The sequence below is a fragment of the Pristiophorus japonicus genome, chromosome 10, assembly GCF_044704955.1.
Source record: "Pristiophorus japonicus isolate sPriJap1 chromosome 10, sPriJap1.hap1, whole genome shotgun sequence".
Classification (NCBI taxonomy): domain Eukaryota; kingdom Metazoa; phylum Chordata; class Chondrichthyes; family Pristiophoridae; genus Pristiophorus; species Pristiophorus japonicus.
Window position 1 is genome coordinate 153,248,719 of NC_091986.1, and position 23,157 is coordinate 153,271,875.

A 23,157-nucleotide genomic window follows, 5' to 3' on the forward strand; every position below is an offset into this window, starting at 1 on the left:
TGGCCCTGGCCCACCAGGCCATGGTCACGCATTCATGTCGACTATGTGGGCCCGTTCATGGGAGAAATGTTCCTGATCATTGTCGATGCATACTCGAAGTGGATCGAGTGCATCATATTGAACTCGTGCACGACATCCATCACTGGAGAGTCTGCGTACGGTTTTCATGACCCACGGCTTGCCGGACATCCTGGTCAGCGACAATGGTCCGTGTTTCACCAGCCATGAATTCCAGGAGTTTATGTCGGGCAATGGTATCAAGCACGTCTGGACAGCCCCGGTGAAGCCGGCTTCCAATGGCCAGGCGGAACGGGCGGTCCAAGTCATAAAGCAGGGCATGCTACGCATCCAAGGACGGTCCCTTCAGTACCGCCTATCGCGCCTCCTGCTGGCCTACAGGTCCCGGCCGCACTCGCTCACGGGAGTCCTGCCAGTGGAACTCCTCATGAAACGCACGCTCAAGACGCGGCTGTCCCTCATTCACCCAGACCTGGCAGACATTGTTGAGGGCAAGCGCCAGTCCCAAACCGAGCTCCATGATCGAGGCTCAAGGGGGAGGTGTATAGAAATAGATGACCCGGTATTTGTTCTTAACCATGCTTTGGGATCCAAATGGCTTGAGGGCACTGTAATTGGCAAAGAAGGAAACAGGGTCATGGTGGTCAGACTAAACAATGGGCAGATATGCCACAAACACTTGGACCAAACAAAGACAAGGTTCAGCATAGACACGGAGGAACCGGAAGAAGAGCATGATGAGATAGCACCCACACCACTGCCAGCGTACGAGCAACAAAGACAGTCCTCCGCATGCACAGCCCCGGCGGCCAGCCCGGACAGGCCGGAATCACCTCAAGTGACGGACGTGTGCTGAGGCTCAGCCACCAGAGCCACAACTGCGGCACTCCATGAGAGAGCGCCGACCACCCGATAGACTTAACCTCTGAAACTAAAAGACTTAAGGGGGGAGGTGATGTCATGTATTTCACCATCTTGCAATGACAATAGTTATGTAACTGTAACTCATGCACACTGTACCTGTACCCTTGAAATGCACATCCAGACCACAGGGGGTGAACTTGCGGGAGACACTCCTCACCTGGGTTTCCAGGTATAAAAGGGGAGGTCCCACCCAGGGTCAGCACTCCTTGGTCCTAGGAATAAAGGAAAGTCACAGAGTGACCGTGTCTGATATATACATGCCTCGTGTGAGTTTGTAACAAGGTGCAGAGACACTACAGTTTCCACATGCACTGAGGTTGTGTATTACAGAATGTAATTTCGCTATACTTTCTGATGAGTCTTTCCATTTTCTGTCAAATGTTTGTGAAATAAAGTGGATTCATATGTAAATATTTTACTTACCAAACATTTATTGGAAATGGTTGTCGATGAAAGTAGAATTTAATGGTAGGTTACATGAAAATGCAGTAAAAATTGTTGCCTTTTTCAGATTGGTTAAATAGAATGTTAAAACTGACATAGAAGAAAATAGAGAGATAGGTGGGTGCAAAGCATAGCTTCTTGGTTGCACACAAAAAACAAAAAGATCCCAATGGGCTCATCATTCTTCCTTGGCTTTTCCATTCTATACTCGAGATAAATTTTAGATTTCTATAAACCTTTTTTTTTAAAGCAGTCTTATCAATATTTAATGTTCTGAGAATCTAACCCCAAATCCCTCTGCCCTTCCACAGCACCAAGCCTACTTCCATTCGGAGTATAATTACAGATTTTTTTAAAAACAAAATGCATCACCTCACACTTACTGACATAAACCCCGGCTTCTATTCTCCACTGCTAACCGTCTTTTTAAACCCCTTTCCCCAATCTCCACCCTCACCTCCAACAATAAGTGTAAGGAGCTCATGGACTTCTTTGTCTCTAAGATTGACACCATCCGTTTGGCCGCTTCTGCCTCTTCCCTTCCTCTCCCTAGCCCACCAGGCCAAACTTCCTCTAAGGATCCCCCCTGCCCTAGCCCTGACCCCACATCTTTCTCCAGTTTCTCTCCGATCTCCCCTAATGACCTTTCTGAGCTCATCCTATCCATGAGATCCACTTCCTGCTCCCTTGACCCTATTCCCACCAAAATACTGACCACCCAACTTCCTTTTCTAGCTCCCATGTTAGCTGACATTGTTAACGGTTCTCTCTCCTCAGGTACTGTTTTTCCCCCCCCAATCAAATCTGATGTCCTCTCCTCTCAAAAAACCAACCCTTGATCCCTCTGTCCTTGCAAACTACTGCCCCATCTCCAACCTACCTTTCCTCTCAAGTCCTTGAACGTGTTGTCGCCTCCCAAATTCGTGCCCATCTTTCCCGCAATTCCATGTTTGAATTCTTCCAATTTGGTTTCCGCGCCTGCCACAGTACTGAAATGGCTCTCATCAAAGTCACAAATGACATCCTTTGTAACTGTGACAAAGGCAAACTATCCCTCTTCGTCCTTCTTGACTTGCCTGCAGCCTTTGACACGGTTGGCCACTTTATCCTTCTCCAACACCCCTCCACCATCGTCCAGCTGGGTGGGACTGCACTCGCCTAGTTCCATTCTTATCTATCTAATCGTAGCCAGAGAATCATCTGCAACGGCTTCTCTTCCCGCCCCTGCATCGTTGCCTCTGATGTTCCCAAAGGATCTATCCTTGGCCGCCTCCTATTTCTCATCTGCATGTCGCCCCTTGGCGACATTACCCGAAAACACAGCGTCAGTTACCACATGTACGTTGATGACACCCAGCTCTACTTCAATACCACTTCTCTCGACCCCCTCCTTGGTCTCTAAATTGTCAGACTGCTTGTCCGACATCCAGTTCTGGATGACCAGAAATTGGAGAAAAATTACATAAATTCTCCTGGAGTCTTGCTCGAATCCACTACCTGGCCAACTGGCAGGAATGAGTTTAGTGGCAGGAGGCCACAGCCGTGGACCTTGGGAATAGTCCCGGCAGTGACTTAAAGGCAGGGAGGGCTTTTAGCTGTGGTTGGGGGAGTGGGGCTTATAGCTGCCTTATGGGGGTGGGAGGGCTTTCTGTCCCCGATAGAGGGGGAGAATATGGAGTGGGGTGGGGAAGCCGGGGGAAAAGCAGTCCCAAGGCATCCTTGTGAGGCCGAGAGGAGCACTCCTGCCCATCGTGGTCCACAAGGAAACACAAAATAAAATTTTTCAGACTTGCCTGTTGGGTCTATTTATTGCCCATAATCCGACTCCCGGCAGGTCTGGTCTGACTGGGAAGGCATCACTGTTTCCCCACTCAGGCCTTCGACTAATATTGCAGTCGGGTCTGCGCTCTGCCCCTACCGCCCCTCTTGCCTTGTTTAGTGCTCAAAGGGAAGTGGTAGCACTTGATTTAGCGCTCCATTTCCCCTCCGGATTGCTAAACCTGAAGTTTACATCTACTAGAATTGAGTAATGCCTGGCGAGATAACTTTTGCGGGAGTGTAAAAATATTACCCCAAATGGGGTGCTGCACAATTTCTAGCCCTTAGTGTTTGCAGGACAAGTTTTTAAAAGTTGCAATACTTTTTGCAATTTGCCACTTTTAACTACTGTGTCACTGATGCTGGCCTTTTGTCCATGGCCACATCTTTGTTAAGGTTAACATTAAACTAATGTTCCACAGGGAATGTTTGTATATTGCACTGAATATCAGAACTATGACATTTGTTCTATTGCTGCTCAGCGATGTAGGTCTGGACTTTGCATTCTAGGAACATTGAAATTGCTAGACGAAGAAAGACCAAGGTCTAGTTGTACAAAGCTTTGGTTAGACTGTATCTGGAGTACTTTGTTTAGTTCAGGGCACCGCAACTCAGGAAGGATATACTGGTCTTTGAGGGGAAGCTGTGCAGATTCACCAGAATGATACTGGGGCTAAAAGTGTTAAATTATGGGGAGTATAGATTATGCTTGTATTCCCTTGAATATAGAAGATCAATGGTGATGTAAATGAAGTATTTCAAATGATTTAAGGGATTTGATATGGTAATTAGAGGGGAACTATTTCAACTGGTGGGGGCAGTCCAGAATAAGGGGGCATAACCTTAAAATTAGAGCTCGGCCATTCAGGGGTGATGTCAGGAAACCCTTCTTCACATAAAGGGCCACAGAAATCTGGAACTCTCTCCAAAAAGCTGTTGAAGCTAGGTCAGTTAAAATTTTAAAAACTGAGATTGATGGATTTATGTTAGGTAAGGGTATTAAGGGATATCGAATCAAGGTGGGTAAATGGAGTTGAGATACAGATGAGCCCTGATCTATTTGAATGGAAGAACAGGCTTGAGGGGCTGAATGGCCTACTCCCTGTTCTAGGTTCTGTCGAGTTAGCCATCTACTATCCTGGTAGTTGCTTGATACAATGATGAGGTGGGAAATTGTGTTAGGGAAATTGATGGGATTGAAGGCCGATAAATCCCCGGGGCCTGATGGTCTGCATCCCAGAGTACTTAAGGAAGTAGCCCTAGAAATACTGGATGCATTGGTGATCATTTTCCAACAGTCTATCGACTCTGGATCAGTTCCTATGGACTGGAGGGTAGCTAATGTAGCACCACTTTTTAAGAAAGAAGGGAGAGAGAAAACGGTTAATTATAGACTGGTTAGCCTGGCATCAGTAGTGGGGAAAATTTTGGAATCAATTATTAAAGATGAAATAGCAGTGCATTTGGAAAACAGTGACTGGATCGGTCCAAGTCAGTATGGATTTATGAAAGGGAAATCCTGCTTGACAAATTTTCTAGAATTTTTTGAGGATGTAACTAGTAGAGTGGACAAGGGAGAACCAGTGGATATGATGTATTTGGACTTTCAAAAGGCTTTTGACAAGGTCCCACATAAGAGATTGGTGTGCAAAATTAAAGCACATGGTATTGGGGGTAGTGTACTGATGTGGATAGAGAACTGGTTGGCAGACAGGAAGCAGTCGAGATAAACGGGTCCTTTTCAGAATGGCAGGCAATGACTAGTGGAGTGCCGCAGGGCTCAGTGCTGGGACCCCAGCTACCTAAAATATACATTAATGATTTGAATGAGGGAATTGAGTGTAATATCTCCAAGTTTGCAGATGACACTAAGCTGGGTGGCGGTGTGAGCTATGAGGAGGACGCTAAAAGGCTGCAGGGTGACTTGGACAGGTTAGGTGAGTGGGCAAACGCGTGGCAGATGCAGTATAATGTGGATAAATTTGAGGTTATCCACTTTGGTGGCAAAAACACGAAGGCAGAATATTATCTGAATGATGGCAGATTAGGAAAAGGGGAGGTGCAGTGAGACCTGGATGTCATGGTACATCAGTCATTGAAAGTTTTCATGCAGGTACAGCAGGCGCTGATGAAGACAAATGGTACGTTGGCCTTCATAGCTAGGGGATTTGAGTATAAGAGCAGGGAGGTCTTACTGCAGTTGTACAGGGCCTTAGTGAGGCCTCACCTGGAATATTGTGTTCAGTTTTGGTCTCCTAATCTGAGGAAGGACTGACGTTCTTGCTATTGAGGGAGTGCAGCGAAGGTTCACCAGACTGATTCCTGGGATGGCAGGACTGACTGATATATGAGGAGAGACTGGATTGACTGGGCCTGTATTCACTGGAGTTTAGAAGGATGAGACGGGATCTCCTAGAAACATATAAAATTCTGATGGGACTGGACAGGTTAAATGCAGGAAGAATGTTCCCGATGTTGGGGAAGTCCAGAACCAGGGGACATTGTCGAAGGATAAGGGGTAAGCTATTTAGGACTGAGATGAGGGAAAACTTCTTCACTCAGCGTTGTTAACCTGTGGAATTCCCTACTGCAGAGAGTTGTTGATGCTAGTTCATTGGATATATTCAAGAGGGAGTTAGCTATGGCCCTTACGGCTAAAGGGATCAAGCGGTATGGAGAGAAAGCAGGAAAGGGGTACTGAGGGAATGATTAGCCATGATCTTATTGAATGGTGGTGCAGGCTCGAAGGACCGAATGGCCGACTCCTGCACCTATTTTTTATGTTTCTATGTTTCCAAGATAATTCTGGGCCATCAAAAACATAGTGAAGTTAGGGGGAGAAGGCATTTGAAATGTAAGAAGAAATTGTAGTAGTAAGACAGTTTGGTGAGTAAACACATCTAGTATTAAAGAATCAATAAAATTGAAGGGAAGAATAATGCAGTACTTTTTCCACCTTTTTAATGACTACAATATTGTCATTTTTAACAACTGTAGATGACCTGAGGAGACTTTACAGTGAGGGACTATTTGATCATTAACTGCACTTAGTGTCACAATGGGATTGGATTCCTTCTGTGATCCTCAATTTGGTTGGTTTAATGACCCAGTCGCTACATTTTTGTTCTGTTGGGGTGAAGGTGAATGTGACTTGTGGTATAGCTAGCATTTTGAAAACTTTCATGTTATGAATTTTGGGGGAAATTTGATTTACTATTCTTTTGCTCACTTATTTTCTCGGGTCTGAATCATCATCATCATCATCATCATAGGCAGTCCCTCGGAATCGAGGAAGACTTGCTTCCACTCCCAAAGTGAGTTCTTTGATGGCTGAAAAGTCCGATTATGAGAGCCACAGACCTTGTTACAGGTGGGACGTACATTCGTCGGGGGAAGGGGTCGGTGGGGCTGGTTTGCCGCGTGCTCCTTCCGCTGCCTGCGCCTGGCCTCTTCATGCTCCTTGCGTTGAGACCCAAAGAGCTCAACGCCCTCCCGCATGGACTTTCTCCACCTCGGGCGGTCTGCGGCGAGGGTCTCCCAGGTGTCAGTGGTGATGTTGCACTTTACCAGGGAGGCTTTGAGGGTGTCCTTATAACGTTTCCACTGTCCTCCTTTGGCTCGTTTACCATGCAGGAGCTCTTCATAAAGCATTTGCTTAGGAATCTCGTTTCTGGCATGCGTACTATGTGGCCTGCCCAGCGAAGCTGATCGAGTGTGGTCAGTGCTTCAATACAGGGGATGTTAGCCTGGTCGAGGACACTGGTGTTGGTGCGCCTGTCCTCCCAGGAGTTTTGCAGGATCTTTTGGAGACATCGTTGGTGATATATCTCCAGCGACTTGAGGTGACTTCTGTACATCGTCCATGCCTCAGACCAATACAGGAGGGCGGGTATTACTACAGCCCTGTAGACCATGAGTTTGGTGGTAGATTTGAGGGCCTGGTCTTCAAACACTTTTCCGCAGGCGGCTGAAGGCTGCGCTTCTGGGTTGGATCTGTCTGCTTTTGGCAGTTAGTTTGTATACAAGATTACTGCTTAGTGCAGTGGCATTATTATGCAGTAACAGAATCCTGCCTGATAAACATTTACCACTGAGTTTCAACAGGCAATTATTTCTAAAATGGCTAAGGATACAATTTTTACAAAACTGAATTATTTCATAATTTAAAAAAACTAGCACTACAATTTGTAAGTGTATTCATTCATAATTTATCCCTTAGAACATCTAGGGAAAACAAATTTAAAACAAAACTTGGAATAGTATTTCATTACTTTCAGTGCATTTTGTTCACTGCTTGGCAATTAGAATTGTTTGACTTTAAATTTTTTTATTTATTAAACCTTGAATTTCAACCTGAGGAAACACATTTCAAAGTTTATGGGCCTAAAATTCTGGCCTTGCCGGGTCCATACGAAGTGCGCACAGACCCGGCGAGGCCTCGCAAAAGTTGATTTTCGGGGCGAGATGCGTATGCGCCGAAAACCGGCTTTTCCGATCTGTCAAGATGGAATCACTGCAATAGTGAGAAACGATATTGGCTCAAATGATCAGGATGTTGAAACAGCTTGGGTGAAGATAAGGAAAAATAAGGGGAAAAAGGTCACTAGTGGGCGTAGTCTATAGGCCCCCGAACAGTAGCAACTCTGTTGGTCGGAGTATAAACCAAGAAATAGTGGGGGCTTGTAAAAAGGGAACAGCAATAATCATGGGTGATTTTAACCACCATATTGATTGGACAAATCAAATTGGTCAGGATAGCCTTGAGGAAGAATTCATAGAGTGCATAAACTGTTCCTTGAGCAGTTTGTAACGGAACCAACAGGGGGCAGGCTATCTTAGATCTGGCCCTGTGTAATGAGACAGGATTAATAAACAATCTCCTAGTAAAGGATCCCCTTGGACTGAGTGACCATAGCATGGTTGAATTTCAAATTCAGATGGAGGGCAAGAAAGTTGGATCTCAAACCAGTGTACTAAGCTTAAATAAAGGAAATTACAAAAGTATGAGGCTAAAGTTGGCTAAAGTGGACTGGGAAAATAGATTAAAGTGTAGGACGGTTGATGAACTGTGGTGTACATTTAAGGAGCTATTTCATAACTCAAGAAAAATATATTCCAGTGAGGAGGAAAGGCTGTAAAAGAAAACTGTGGCTAACTAAAAAAATAAATAAAGGATGGTATCCAATTTAAAAACAAGGGTATACAAAGTGGCCAAAACTAAAGGGAGGACAGAAGACTGGGAAGCTTTTAAAAGCCAGCAAAGAATAACTAAAAAAATGATTAAGAAAGGGAAGATAGACTATGAAAGTAAACTAGCGTGAAATATAAAAAGAGATAGCAAGAGTCTCTACAGGTATATAAAAAGGAAAAGAGTGGCTAATGTAAATGTTGGTCCCTTAGAGGACGAGACCGGGGAATTTGTGATGGGGAACATGGAGATGGCAGAAACTCTGAACAAATATCCAACAGTGGATAGTCAAGGGGCTATAGGGGGGGAGGAACTTAACACAATCACAATCACTAAGGAGGTGATACTCAGTAAGATAATAGGACTAAAGGCAGATAAATCCCCTGGACGTGATGCCTTGCATCCTAAGGTCTTAAGAGAAGTAGCAGCAGGGATTGTGAATGCACTGGTTGTAATTTACCAAAATTCCCTGGATTCTGGGGAGGTCCCAGCAGATTGGAAAACTGCAAATGTAACGCCACTATTTTAAAAAAGGCAGACAAAAAGCAGGAAATTATAGACCAATTAGCCTAACATTTGTGGTTGGGAAAATGTTGGAGTCTATTATTAAAGAAGCTGTAGCTGGACATTTGGAAAAGCAAAATTCAGTCAGGCAGAATCAGCATGGATTTATGAAGGGAAAGCCATGTTTGACAAATTTGCTGGAATTCTTTGAGGATGTAATGAACAGGGTGGATAAAGGGAAACCAATGGATGTGGTGTATTTGGACTTCCAGAAGGCATTTGACAAGGTGCCACATAAAAGGTTACTGTACAAGATAAAAGTTCACGGGGTTGGGGGTAATATATTAGCATGGACAAAGGATTGGCTAACAGAAAACAAAGAGTCGGGATAAATGGTTCATTCTCTGGTTGGCAATCAGTAACTAGTGGGGTGCCGCAGTGATCAGTGCTGGGATCCCAACTATTTAAAATCTATATTAATGACTTGAAAGAAGGGACCGAGTGTAATGTAGCCAAGTTTGCTGACGATACAAAGATGGAAGGAAAAGCAATGTGTGAGGAGGACACAAAAAACCTGCAAAAGGACATAGACAGCCTAAGTGTGTGGGCAAAAAATTGGCAGATGGAGTATAATGTTGGAAAGTGTGAGGTCATGCACTTTGGCAGAAAAAAAATCAAAGAGCAAGTTATTATTTAAATGGAGAAAGATTGCAAAGTCCTGCAGTACAGCGGGACCTGGGGGTCCTGGTGCATGAAACACAAAAGGTTGGTATGCACGTACAGCAAGTGATCAGGAAGGCCAGTGTAATCTTGGCCTTTATTGCAAACGGGATGGAGTATAAAAGCAGGGAAGTCTTGCTACAGCTATACAGGGTATTGGTGAGGCTACACCTGGAATACTGCATACAGTTTTGGTTTCCATATTTACGAAAGGATATACTTGCTTTGGAGGCAGTTCAGAGAAGGTTCACTTGGTTGATTCCGGAGATGAGGGGATTGACTAATGAGGAAAGGTTGAATAGGTTGGGCCTCTACTCATTGGAATTCAGAAGAATGAGAGGTGATCATATCGAAACGTATAAGATTATGAGAGGGCTTGACCAGGTGGATACAGAGAGGATGTTTCCACTGATAGGGGAGACTAGAACTAGGGAATAATCTTAGAATAAGGGGCTGTCCATTTAAAACTGAGATGAGGAGGAATTTTTTCTGAGGGTTGTAAATCCGTGGAAGCTGAGTCATTGAATAAATTTAAGATAGTTAGACAGTTTCTTAACCGATAAGGGGTTATGGGGAGCGGGCAGGGAAGGGGACCCGAGTCCATGATCTAATCAACCATGATCGTATTAAATGGTGGAGCAGGCTCAAGGGGCCCTATGGCCTACACCTGCTCCTATTTCTTATGTTCTTATCCACCGCATCCCTGGGAAAAGGACATTCGCGCTGGGAGCTATTTGCCCAACTCCTGCCCAGCGAATGTCCTTCAAACATTTACGCCTGTTAAAAGCAGGCCTATAGCTTACTTTTGACAGTGTAAGAGTTTTAAAACATGTAAAAATTTAATTTATTTTTATGTTTAAAAACCCTGTCCATTAAGGTAAGTTTATTTTAATCCTGTTAAAACACTTTTTTTTTAAATTCCAAAAATATTTTTTTTCTCTAACACATTCAATTACATTTAATTTCAATTAATTTTAAATGTGAGTTTTTTTTATTATGCTCTGTTTTTTGTTTTAGGAGGGTTTTCTCATTAATAGTAATGGGAACTCGCACAAACGGAGATCCCATTTTTATCAATGAGAATATTGCCTAGTGATTTGTGGTCCGGGCCCACGTGACTCCAGCATTTCTGTACATATGGGGAAGTCATCTCCCCGTACGCCGCGCATTGAATGAAGGCCTCCGACCGGAATCGAAGACGCCTCCGTGACCACCAGGTATTTTCGTTAAAAAATTTCGGGTCGGAGGTGTTCATCCAAAGGAAGCCTCCAACCGCAATTTCCCCCTCAATAATTGAGCAAGGAAATGTGCAGCATTACAGAATCTGAAATACTAGGAAAAATTAGTAATTTTGGCAGCTGGGGTGTTGCTTTGATTTTCAGCGCACCAAAGTTAGAAAATAATATATGCCTCTTGGCAAGTTTAAAATTTAATAAATGTATCAGTAATGTGACTAACATTTCTGGCTGTTTCTTTTAATTCAAAGGGTGTTACTAATAATGTTTTCCAGTATTGTGGTACTTGCATAAAAGATGTGAAAAATATTCTCTTTAATGTAGGTTTATTCCTGTTAATTTGGAATAACACCTCTCTAAGTTTTGTCTTGTGTGCCTGCAATATTGAGCCTCCAGTGTTTCTGATGGCATGTGGTTACTTGGACCAATCACATCCCCCCTATAAGACAGCCATTTTTCTATCTTTAATTTTAGTTATCCGTTATTTTTAACGTTCCTTCCTATGTTTATATTTTTTTTAAATGCCTGTTTTGGTGTGGTAGATCCGAACAACTTCTACTCTGCCCACCTCAAATCTCCCCACCGAGTAAGGCCACATGCTGAGGAATTAGATAAATATAACAGTGAATAGTTCTGACGAAAGGTCATTGACCTGTAGCGATAACTCTGGTTTCTCTCTCCATAGATGCTGCCTGACCTGCTGAGTGTTTTCAGTATTTTCTGTTTTTATTTCAGATTTCCAGCATCTGCAGTATTTTGCTTTTGCTTTAATATAACAATGAAAATGTGTGCAAACTGTAGAGGATAGAAAGAGGGATATAGAATTAGAGGGCGGGGACAATTGGACAGAGACAGATTTATTTTTGGTCGGTAGCAACTGATCACTTAGTACTTTTCAGTGTAGTTATTTTGTGTATGTAGACTCGGCAGATAATTCCAACCATCTTATAGCATTGTCATCAACAACCTGCAATGCGTATAGGCCACCAGATAGTTTAGTTAGTTGGCATGATTCAGCATTGTGGGATATGGTTTACATTTGTTTGCAAGGACATTTGTCATTGTCACGATGACCCCATAGGAGAATATTTGAGGCGCACCGTTTCTATCCAGTTTGAAAGCAGTTGAGTAGCGCCTAACTATGACATGGCTAGCTGAAGCCTGGTTGGCAGTCTGCCACGTTGGTAATTTATAGGATCATCTGCTGTCCGCTGTTCATGTCAGTGAGTTAGTAAAGAAAGGTTTACAAGGATGTAACTATAATTGAGAGGATACTAGCAGGAAAGATTGAGCAGACTAGGACTCTTTGTTCTGAAAAAGAGAAGAGAAGAGTATGAGGAGACCTGACAGAGGTCGTTTTAAAAATATGAAGGGTTTGATAGGATGAATGCGGTGAATCTGTTTCTACTTATGGTTGAGTTCAGAGTAAGGACGCATAAATATAAGGTAGCCACTAACAGTTCAAATAGGAAAAATTTATTTCCAGAAAGTGATGAGAATGTGGAACTCACTGCCACGTGGAGTGGTTGAAGCAGATAGCATTGTTTGCATTTAAAGGGAGGCTTGATGATTACATGAGTAACAAGGGACTAGAGGGATTCGGGGGCAGGGTGAGAAGAGGTAACTAGAGTGGGAGTGGACTTGTGTGGAGAATAAACAACAACATAGACTATAAAAACAGAAGCATCCACAGTATTTTGCTTTTGTAGCAACATAGACGCGTTGGGCCAAATGGCTTGTTCCTGTGCCGTAGATTCTATGTAATATGTTAAATTTGCTGTCTTGAAGATAGAACAAATCAGAGCGAGTTGGCAATGTGATACTTGCTTTGTACAATCAGACTGTTTGTCATTTAATCTCTCCTGCCTTCCACCCCATCACAGACCTTCCCTTTTGTTTATTCTTCCCCTCTGCCACCTTTCCCTGCCTCTGCACTTGCTTAAAACCTGTTGTAGCTCTAACTTTTTCCAGTTCTGGCAAAAGGTCATTGACCTGAAATGTTAACCCTGTTTCTTTTGCTAATCCATCTGACCAACAAAAAAGCAAAATACTGGGGGTGCTGGAAAACTAAAATAAAAACAAGAAATGCTGGAAATACTCAGTAAGTCAGGCAGCATCTGTGGAGACCGAAACAGAGTTAACATTTGTAGGTTAGTCACTAGTTGAGGATGCACCCTGGTAAACAGGGTGAGCATGTTTAAGAAGTTGGCTATTTAGGATAATGAGGTTACAAGCGGCGCTAGCATTCCACAAGTGAAAGCCAGAAGACACATTATTTCTGGTACTAGTTTGAAGATGCCATTTCAGGCAGTACTCCACCAGAAGTTTCATATTGTGTGTTATTTCCAGGGTGGAGAAGTCACTAGCTTGAGTAACAAAGACACTGACTGTCCTTAGAATTTCTGCGATTTGGTCTCGGACAAGTCACTTAAGTACAAATTAAAATGGAATGGTGCTAGAACTGCTCCCTGAATGAGGCTTTTGATTTGAAATCTCCACAAGCTGGTGCGATCTGCCATGTGTATTCTAAAATGTCAGCCGCGTAGCAGTAATTCAACCAAGTAGGTGGCCCAATATGGCAGCACTCTCCATATTTCTGCCAGACGACCTGTTGTTCAGAAAGTGTCATACGTTGCTATTGGATAGAAGACAATACCAACGTTATGGTTTTTCTGAAAACCATTTTCAATTAATGTGTTTGGAGCGGGTACTTGGTCAAAATGTACTGCAGCCAAGGCAGAAACCAACTTGGTCTGGGCTCAGATCAGCATCAAACTTGGAGGTGTATGCCGGAGGACCAGTCACTCCAACATCTTGTGGTAACTTGCTATTGACTGGGTCCTTAAGTAAGCTGATGATCTTTGCTTGGTGGCATACTGTTGGAATTCAGCCTTGAAGTATGATACAAGTGATGGCCCATTACAAGCTTGTGGATCGAGGTTCTTTAGAAATTCAGGGTATATGTTGTCGTAGTCAGCTACAGTAGTAGTTTTCATATTATGTAGCACAGAGTTGCGTTCTAATGCTGTGAAGGGGGGTTCTGGTACAGGGCATTTTGACGAAAGTGGCGCCATGTACTTTTTGATGCCTTTGTTGCGGGTAGTTCTTGCCACTTTTAGTAAGTGACTGGCAATGGCATTGGCTGACACAGATGATCGTGTCTTTGCTGGTGGACGTTGAGCAGCTCCCAGGTAACTGATGAGGCTCCAGCTTTTCTGACTATAGTTATGTAAACTTTGTACTGCACTATTGAGCCGTCAGTTTTCCACAGATATCAGTAAGAGATGTAACTATTTAACCTGTTTGTGACAATTATTTTTGCCCATCGACGGGAGGTGAACAGTATATCTAAATTGCCAACATGAAATAAATACTTCTTTCAGACACAGGAAAAAGATGCTGACTTATTGAAAGAAACTAAGAAAATCAGTCAACACTGCAAATTGTTGATCAACATTAATCCTGTATTTTGAACATTTTCATGTATCAAACACTTGGTTGCTTTCAGAAAAACACATGCAAGTGATTTGTAACAATTGCTTTGATTCCCTCAAGAGTGATGACAAGGCTAGAATCGAATGGTTCAGATGAACATTATGAACTTTATAGTTTTGGTTTGAAAACTGATCTGGAGACCCCGGCCACTACCCCACCTATTAATATTGTGTAATTACTCCGAGGTAAACACTTTCTCTTTCTCATTTGCTTTATAGACAGTCGTGAGATGAAGGGTCTTTTTGACAAATTCCTGATTCCCTTCACTGATGCAACTGATGATGAGGACAGGGAGAATAAAGAAGACACCGTTTCCCATGATTCAAAATTTGAGGAGAACCGAACTAAAGAGAAGAAGCAGGTATCGAAAGATAAGAAAAGCACAAAAGAGGAGAGTGATTCCAGAATGCAGAATGCTATTGAAGAAACTCAAGAGGTTCTCGATACTGTGTCTCAGACTGAGGAGAATCCAGGTAGAAACCAGATGTGTCTTTAATTACTGGGGTAAATTTTGTATTTGTTATGTTGAACAAAGCTGTTTTATCAGCTTCTTATCCTTCAGTTATTTTGTTTTAAAACTAAAATACAGTTAAAATCATATTTTTAAAGGTGCTGTCTTCTAACATTGCCAGGAACAATTTTGGCACCAACATTCTAAATGGCTAAGCTATCCCTTTATGTATTTAATAGAATTAATAGTGTGCTGACACCAGTTGTAGAGCCCAGCTGCTGCCCAGATGAATATGGCTAACTTGGCCTAAACTGGGGATCAGGTCTGGTGCCTTCTAGTTTTTATGGCTTGGTACTACACTTTATTCATTATCAATGGCTGGAGTATCATGACTAGACACTTTGTACATCCCTCTCCACCCCCACAGACATGTAATCTTCTGGGAGAGGAAAAAAACTCAGGGTCCAGGGAACAAAACTCCAGAAAATTCTTCTCCAACCCAATCAAAACCAATCCAGGAGATCAAGTCTAGCTGCTCAAAAGTAAATAATTCCAGATTTTTAAGCCTATATGAGTAACTAAGATCTTTTAAGCCAGGAATCATTCTTGTAGTTCTCCTCTGAACTTTTCCGAGGGCACTATATCACCCACCATGTGAGAGGACCAAACCTGGACAGAGTACTCTAGATGCGGTCTAACCAAGGACCCGTATAATGATAGAATGATGTCCTTTGATTTTACTGAATCCTTCTATTAATACAACCCAATACCTTGTTAGCTTCAATAACAACTTTTAATGTAGTAAAGCCCTCCCACGGCACGTCACAGGAGTATTATAAGACAAACATTTGATGCCGAGTCACATAAGGAGAAATTAGAGCAGATGACCAAAAGCTTGGTCAGAGCTGGGTTTTAAGAAGCGTCTTCAAGGAGGAAAGAGAAGTAGAGAGACAGAGTTTTAGCGAGGGAATTCCAGAACTTGGGGCCTAGGCAACAGAAGGCACGGCCACCAATGGTTGAGTGATTATAATCAGGGCGACTCAAGAGGACCGAATAAGAGGAGCGCAGATATCTCTGGGAGGGGTGGAGCGGGAGGAGATTAGAGATAGGGAGGGTCGAGGCCATGGAGGGGTTTGAAAAGGTTGAAAATTTTGAAATCGAGGCATTGCCTAACTGGGAGCCAGTACAGGTCAGCAAGCACAGGGGTGATGGGTGAACGGCATTTGGTGTGAGTTAGGACACGGGCAACCGAGTTTAAATGACAAGTTTATGTGGGGTAGAATGTGGGAGGCCAGCCAGGAGTGCATTGGAATAGTCAAGCCTAGAGGTAACAATGGATGAGGATTTCAGCAATGGATGATCTGAGGCAGGGGCAAAGATGGGTGATGTTACGGAGGTGGAAATAGGCGGTCTTAGTTATGCAGCGGATATGTAGTTGGAAGCTCATTTCAGGATCAAATGTGACATGAAGGTTGCAAACAGTCAGCAACAGCTTCTCTGCATTGGTTATGAACCTTCAGTTATCTGGGCACAGTAGCACCAAGATCCCTTTCTTTTGAACCACTTTCAGTATCACTAAGCTGGGTGGCAATGCGAGCTGCGAGGAGGATGCTAAGAGGCTGCAGGGGGACTTGGACAGGTTAGGTGAAGGGCAAATACTTGGCAGATGCAGTATAATGCGAATAAATGAGGTTATCCACTTTGGTGGCAAAAACAGGAAGGCAGCTTATTATCTGAATGGTGACAGATTAGTAAAAGGGGAGGTGCAAAGAGATCTGGGTGTCATGGTACATCAGTCATTGAAGGTAGGCATGCAGGTACGGCAGGCAGTAAAGAAAGCAAATGGCCTGCTGGCCTTCATAGCGAGGGGATTTGAGTATAGGAGCAGGGAGGTCTTACTGCAGTTGTACAGGGCCTTGGTGAGACCACACCTGGAATATTGTATGCAATTTTGGTCTCCTAATCTGAGGAAGGACGTGCTTGCTATTGAGGGAGTGCAGCGAAGGTTCACCAGACTGATTCCTGGTATGACAGGACTGACATATGAGGAAAGACTGGGTCGGCTCAGCTTATACTCACTGGAATTTAGAAGAATGAGAGGGGATCTCATAGAAACTTATAAAATTCTGACGGGACTGGACAGGTTAGATGCAGGTCGAATATTCCCGATGTTGGGGAAGTCCAGAACCAGGGGTCACAGTCTAAAGATAAGGGGTAAGCCAAATAGGACCGAGATGAGGAGAAACTTTTTCACCCAGAGAGTTGTGAACCTGTGGAATTCTCTGCCACAGAAAGTTATTGAGGCCAGTTCGTTGGATATATTCAAAAGGGAGTTAGATGTGGCCCTTATAGCTAAAGGGATCAGGGGGTATGGAGAGAAGGCAGGGGTGGGGTACTGAGGTTCCATGATCAGTCATGATATTGAATGGTGGTGCAGGCTCGAAGAGCTGAATGGCCTGCTCCGGCACCTATTTTCTATGTTTCTATGTTTCCTGTAATTGATAATTCAAGATCGCCAATTTTCGTACTCTGTATGTAATTTACATTATAGTTGATTTTTTAAATATTTAGATGGCAAACCGGAAATGCTAAAGTTGGGTGTGGACCTACAGCTTGATTGGATGACATTGGAAGATTTTCAAAAACATTTGGATGGAAAGGATGATTTACTTTCTGCACCAAAAACAATATCCAATAGTGAGTGGCAATAAAATTATATTTTTATTGAATAAGTAGAGGAGTCTTGGAGGCCATTTACAAAATCATTACAATATAAATTAACTTGATTGAGCTGTACTTTACAAGTTAACTATTGATTTAACTATTAAGTATTTACAAGTTCAATTGAGTTATGGATTATACTGTTAACTGAAATTATATTTTGGGATTTGGTAATGGTTGTCTACATTATAGTCCGGATAGATGTCACATATATTAAAATTGACAAAAAGAGTGCAAAAACAGAGGCTGGTATGACTTGAGGGCTAATCAATTTATACTGTGTTACTTCAAAATATTCTTGCTGTGGTGCCTTACAAAGAATTACATCAATCCTTAAGTGATGACGTGAAAACTGTTTCTGTACTAAGAATATTGGAGCTTGACAGAGATTTTGATATTTGAGGGAAAAATGCTTAAAATGGATTGTATATTTTCAAAAAAATAAGTATTATGCACTCTTGAACTTGTTATCATCATCTTGGATTTATGATATCAAGTAATCTAGGTAGTTCATTGCTATTCCATAATGATGCGAGTTTCAGCTCTGCTTTGCAATTGATTCAAGAATCAGTGCAGATATAAAAAGTGTAACTAACATTTTGTCCATGGAGATGGTTTACACATTTGCGATCTCTGCTCAGCTCAGATATTGTTTTGTAGATCTGTAAGTAAAGAAAAATATGAGTGTATTGGGGAAGTTCCTGATGGTTTAAAAAATTATTTTTGTTTGATTTATAAACTTGTTCATCTTGTAGGTGTATTGCGTGATGCAGTAAAAAGTGGGAACTATTTGACAGTAAAACTGGCTCTGAACTCGAGTGAAGAATATAATCTGGATCAAGAGGTACTTAAATATGCAGAAGCAGTATTCTCCATAATCCTCAGATTGCATGTTTCATGCGCATATACGTCCTTTTCCAGTACTATCCCTCCCAGCCCTTCTCGACATGTCTGTAGCCTTTGACACGGTTGACCACACCATCCTCCTCCAACGCCTCTCCTCAGTGTCCAACTGCGCTCACCAGGTTCCATTCTTGCCTATCCAGTTGTAGCCAGAAGGTTTCTCTTCCCGCACCCACATCGTTACCTCTGACGTCCCTCAAGGATCTATCCTTGGGCTGCCTCCTATTTCTCATCTATATGCTGCCCCTCAGCGACATCAACCGAAGCCACAACTTCAGGTTCTACGTGTATGCTGACGAAACCCAGCTCTATTTCTCTACTGACTCTCAACCCCTCTTTGTTGTCGTGCTGCTTGACCTACATCCATTCTCTGAAAAGCCAGTATTTTCCTTCCCAAAACGCCATACCCTAGCCACTAGTTTCATCCCCTCCTTGGCACAGTCTCCGGGTGAACTAGACGTCCTATTGATGGTAGGACTAACAACTGAGCTACCGATCCCATATGCTCTGTCACGAAGACTGGAGAATTAATAATGGGAAACAGGGAAATGGCAGAGACTTTGAACAAATATTTTATATCGGTCTTCATGGTGGAGGAAACTAAAAACATGCGAATAATTGATCATCAAGGAGTTATTACGGGGGGGGGGGAACTTAAAACAATCACTATCACTAGCGATAAAATACTAGACAAACTAATGGGACTAAAGGGTCCCCTGGACCTGATGGCATGCATTCTAGGATCTTAAACGAAGTGGCTGCAGAGATGGTGGATGCATTGTTGTAATTACCAAAATTCCTTGAATTCTGGAGCGGTGGAAAACTGCAAATGTAACCAACTCTATTAAGAAAGAAGGGAGACAGAAAGCAGGAAACTAGACCAGCTAGCCTAACATCTGTCATTGGGAAAATTCTGGAATCCATCATTAAGAAAGTAGTAGCAGAATATTTAGAAAATCATAATGAAGTCAAGCAGAGACAGCATGGTTTTATGAAAGGGAAATCATGTTTGACAAATCTGCTGGAGTTCTTTGAGGATGTAATGAGCAGAGTGGATAAAGGAGAACCAGTGGATGTCGTATATTTGGATTTCCAGAAAGCATTCGATAAGGTGCCACATAAAAGGTTACTGCACAAGATAAGAGCTCACAGGGTTGGGGATAATATATTAGCGTGGATAGAGGATTGGCTAACTAACAGAAAACAGAGTCTCGGAATAAACTGGTCATTTCCAGGTTGGCAAACTGTAACTAGTGGGGTGCCACAGGGATCAGTGCTGGGGCCTCAACTATTTACAATTTATATTAATGACTTGGATGAAGGGACCGAGTGAGTGTAAAGTAACCAAATTTGCTGATGATACAAAGATAGGTGGGAAAGCAAGTTGTGAGGATGATGCAAAGAATCTACAAGGGGATATAGATAGGCTAAGTGAGTGGGCAAAAATTTGGCAGATGGACTATAATGTGGGAAAATGTGAGGTTATCCACTTTGGTAGGAAAAATAAAAAAGCAAATTATTATTTAAATGGAGAGTGATTACAAAATGCTGTAGTACAGAGAGATCTGGGGGTACTTGTGTATGAAATGTAAAAAGTTAGCGTGCAGGTACAGCAAGTAATCAGAAGGCAAATGGAATGCTGGCCTTTATTGCAAGGGGAATGGAGTATAAAAGTAGGGAAGTCCTGCCCCAACTGTACAGGCTGTTGGTACACCTGGAGTACTGCGTACAGTTTTGGTCTCCTTATTTAAGGAAGGATATACTTGCATTGGAGGCAGTTCAGAGAAGGTTCACGAGGTTGATTCCCAAGGTGAAGGGATTGTCATATGAAGAAAGGTTGAGTAGGTTGGGCCTATACTCATTGGAGTTTAGAAGAATGAGAAGTGATCTTACTGAAACGTATAAGATTCTGAGGGGGCTTGATAGGGTAGATGCAGAGAGGATGTTTCCCCTCATGAGGAATCTAGAAGTAGGGGGGGGGCATAGTTTCAGAATAAAGGATTGCCCATTTAAAACAGAGATGGGGAGGAATTTCTTTGGAAGTGAATCTTTGGAATTATCTACCCCAGAGAGCTATGGAGACTGGGTCTTTGAATATGTCTAAGGTGGAGATAGACAGATTTTTGAATGATAAGGGAGTCGAAGGTTATGGGGAGCGGGCGGGTGAGTGGTGTTGAGGCCAGAATCAGATCAGCCATTATCTTATTGAATGATGGAGCAGGCTCGAGAGGCCAAATGGCCTACTCCTGCTCCTATTTCTTGTGTTCTTCCACCGTTGTAATATCACCTGTCTCTGTCCTTGCCTCAGTCCATCTGCTGAAACCCTCACCAATACTTTTGTTATTTTGAGGCTCACTATTTCAATGTACACCTGACTGGTCTTCCATCTTCCACCCTCCATGAACTGTCCGTATCCTAACTCGCACCAAGTCCTGTTCACCCATGTGCTTGTCGGCCTATATTGGCTCCCGGTACACCAGCACCTCAATTTTAAAATTCTTATCCTCTATTCAAATCCCTCCATGGCCTCGCCCCCTCCCTATCTCCATAACTTCCTGCAGCTCTACAACCATCAGAGAACTCTACGTTCCTCCAACTCTGGCCTCTTGTGCATCCCCCACTATTGGCTGTCTTGCCTTCAGCCATCTGGGCTATAAAGTCTGGAATTCCCTCCTCAAACCTCTTCACCGCACCACCTTGCTCCTTTTAAGATACTGCTTAAAACCAAACTTTGTCCCATCTGTCCTAATGTCTTCTTTGGCTCAGTGTCAATTTTCTTCTGATTATGCTCTTGAGAAATGCTTTGTGTCACTTTACTACGTTAAAGGCATTATATAAATGCAAGTTGTTGTTGAATATTAAATTATATGTGAAGAATGCACCACTAATAGCCACCTTGCATTATACTCAGTTGTGACCAACTTTTTGTTTATCTGCAGCTGAGATTTTGGTGGTAGGAAGCAGTAACTATAAGTTGGTGATTCAATGATTGCAAAACATATTTAGCATGACAGTAAGGAAATCAGTTTTAATAACAGCCATTTTTGGATAAGGACATTAGTAATTTTGGAAAGAAGGCATGATTTTGCTGGTAGCTTTATGTAAACCTATGCTGTTTAAGATGGGTAGTACTCTTGCCTCTGAGTCAAGATCGTGGGTTCAAATTCCACTCCAGAGACTTGAGCACATAATCCAGGCTGACATTATGTGCAGTACTGAGGGAATATTGCACTGTCAGAAGTGCCGTCTTACTTCAGGCCCTGACTTCCCTCTCAGATGGACGTGAATATTCCCATGACACAATTTTGAAGAAATTCTTCCTGGCGACCTGGCTAATATTTATCCCTAAAAATGTATCCATCAATTGGGGGGGGGGAAATCTGGTCACTTTGCTGCTTGTGGGACTTCACTATGCAATTTGGTTGCCGTGTTTCCTGCAACAATCTCTACACTTCAAAAGTACTGTGTGGGCTGTAAAGTGCTTTGGTTTTGAAAGGCACGATTTAAATGCAAGTTCTTTCTTTGCTATTAATTGCTTCATAGCTTTTATATTCACATGCTTTTGTAGTGCTAGTGATGGCCATTGTCAGCTTTATACAGTCAATTCAAAAAAATTAAGATCTAAATGACGAATCTGGTGATTGACTGCATGTTCCCTAGTTAATAAAATTTTAAGAAAATGGTCACTCGCCGGTCAAAGGTGCTTTTTTCCCACATGCCCAATAGCAGTGGGAGTGAGTGTTCTCAAATCAGTTGACTGGTCTGTATTTAGAATTTCATATTCTAAGATGATGTCTCTGTTACAGGACCCTAGTGGAATGAATCTCGTCATGTTTGCAGCTGCTGGGGGACAGGATGACATCCTTAGATTGCTCATCAAGAAGGGTGCAAAGATCAATTCTAGACAGAAGAATGGCACCACTGCATTGATGCATGCAGCTGAGAAGGTTGTGCTTGCTACTCCAATTTATTAATTCTTTATACTGCTCTAATAGTCAATTGTCACAATAGTATTTTTCTTCTGTAAGTGGGGAATAAAACTGATCTGCAATTAATTTCTTACAGTAGACCATAAGAACCCAAAAACATATTAGCAGGAGTAAGTCATTAGGCCCCTCGAGCTTGCTCAGCCATTCAGTAAGGTCACTGCTGATTCACTTTCTGGCACTATCCCCATATCCTTTGATTCCCTTAGTATCCAAAAATCTAATGATCTCTGTCTTGAATATACTCAGTGACTGAGCATCCACAGCTCTCTGGAAAGAATTCCAAAGATTCACAACCCTTTGAGTAAAGAAATTCTCCTCATCTCAATCCTAAATGGCTGATCTCTTATTCTGAGACTGTGACCCCAAGTTCTAGACTCCCCAGCCAGGGGAAACATCATCTCAGCATCTACCCTGTCAAGCCCCTTATGAATTTTATACGTTTTAATTAGATCACCTCTCATATTTCTAAACTCGGGAGAATATAGACCTAGTCTATTCAATGTCAAAAAGTGCATGTTTCTTTAGGGATCATAATATAATGACCAGGAAGCGGAGGAAGGTCCAAGCTGTTTGTTGTTTTCCTTTCCCCCTCTTTCTTTCCCCACCCCCTCCTCTCCAAAACCCCCCTGGGGCACTGTGGCCCAACAGCTAACTCAGTAAGCACTGGGAATCAGACTGAGGACCTTCTGGTCTTTATGGCTTAGGGTTATACTGGTGCTATTTACCACCTAGGCCTTTAGGAGAGCA

At 42.7% G+C, this 23,157-nt stretch overlaps 1 protein-coding gene across 2 annotated transcripts in view; it reads left to right on the forward strand.

Moving 5' to 3' along the window:
• The window catches only part of mphosph8 (M-phase phosphoprotein 8), an 86,834-nt gene that overhangs the window by 37,019 nt on the left and 26,658 nt on the right, over nt 1–23,157 (forward strand). For both annotated transcript variants that reach the window (XM_070892184.1, XM_070892185.1), the window contains 4 exons: nt 14,565–14,819; nt 17,369–17,494; nt 18,274–18,362; nt 22,228–22,368. In XM_070892184.1, the coding sequence (XP_070748285.1) occupies nt 14,565–14,819; nt 17,369–17,494; nt 18,274–18,362; nt 22,228–22,368 (611 nt within the window). The remainder of the gene's footprint in view (nt 1–14,564; nt 14,820–17,368; nt 17,495–18,273; nt 18,363–22,227; nt 22,369–23,157) is intronic.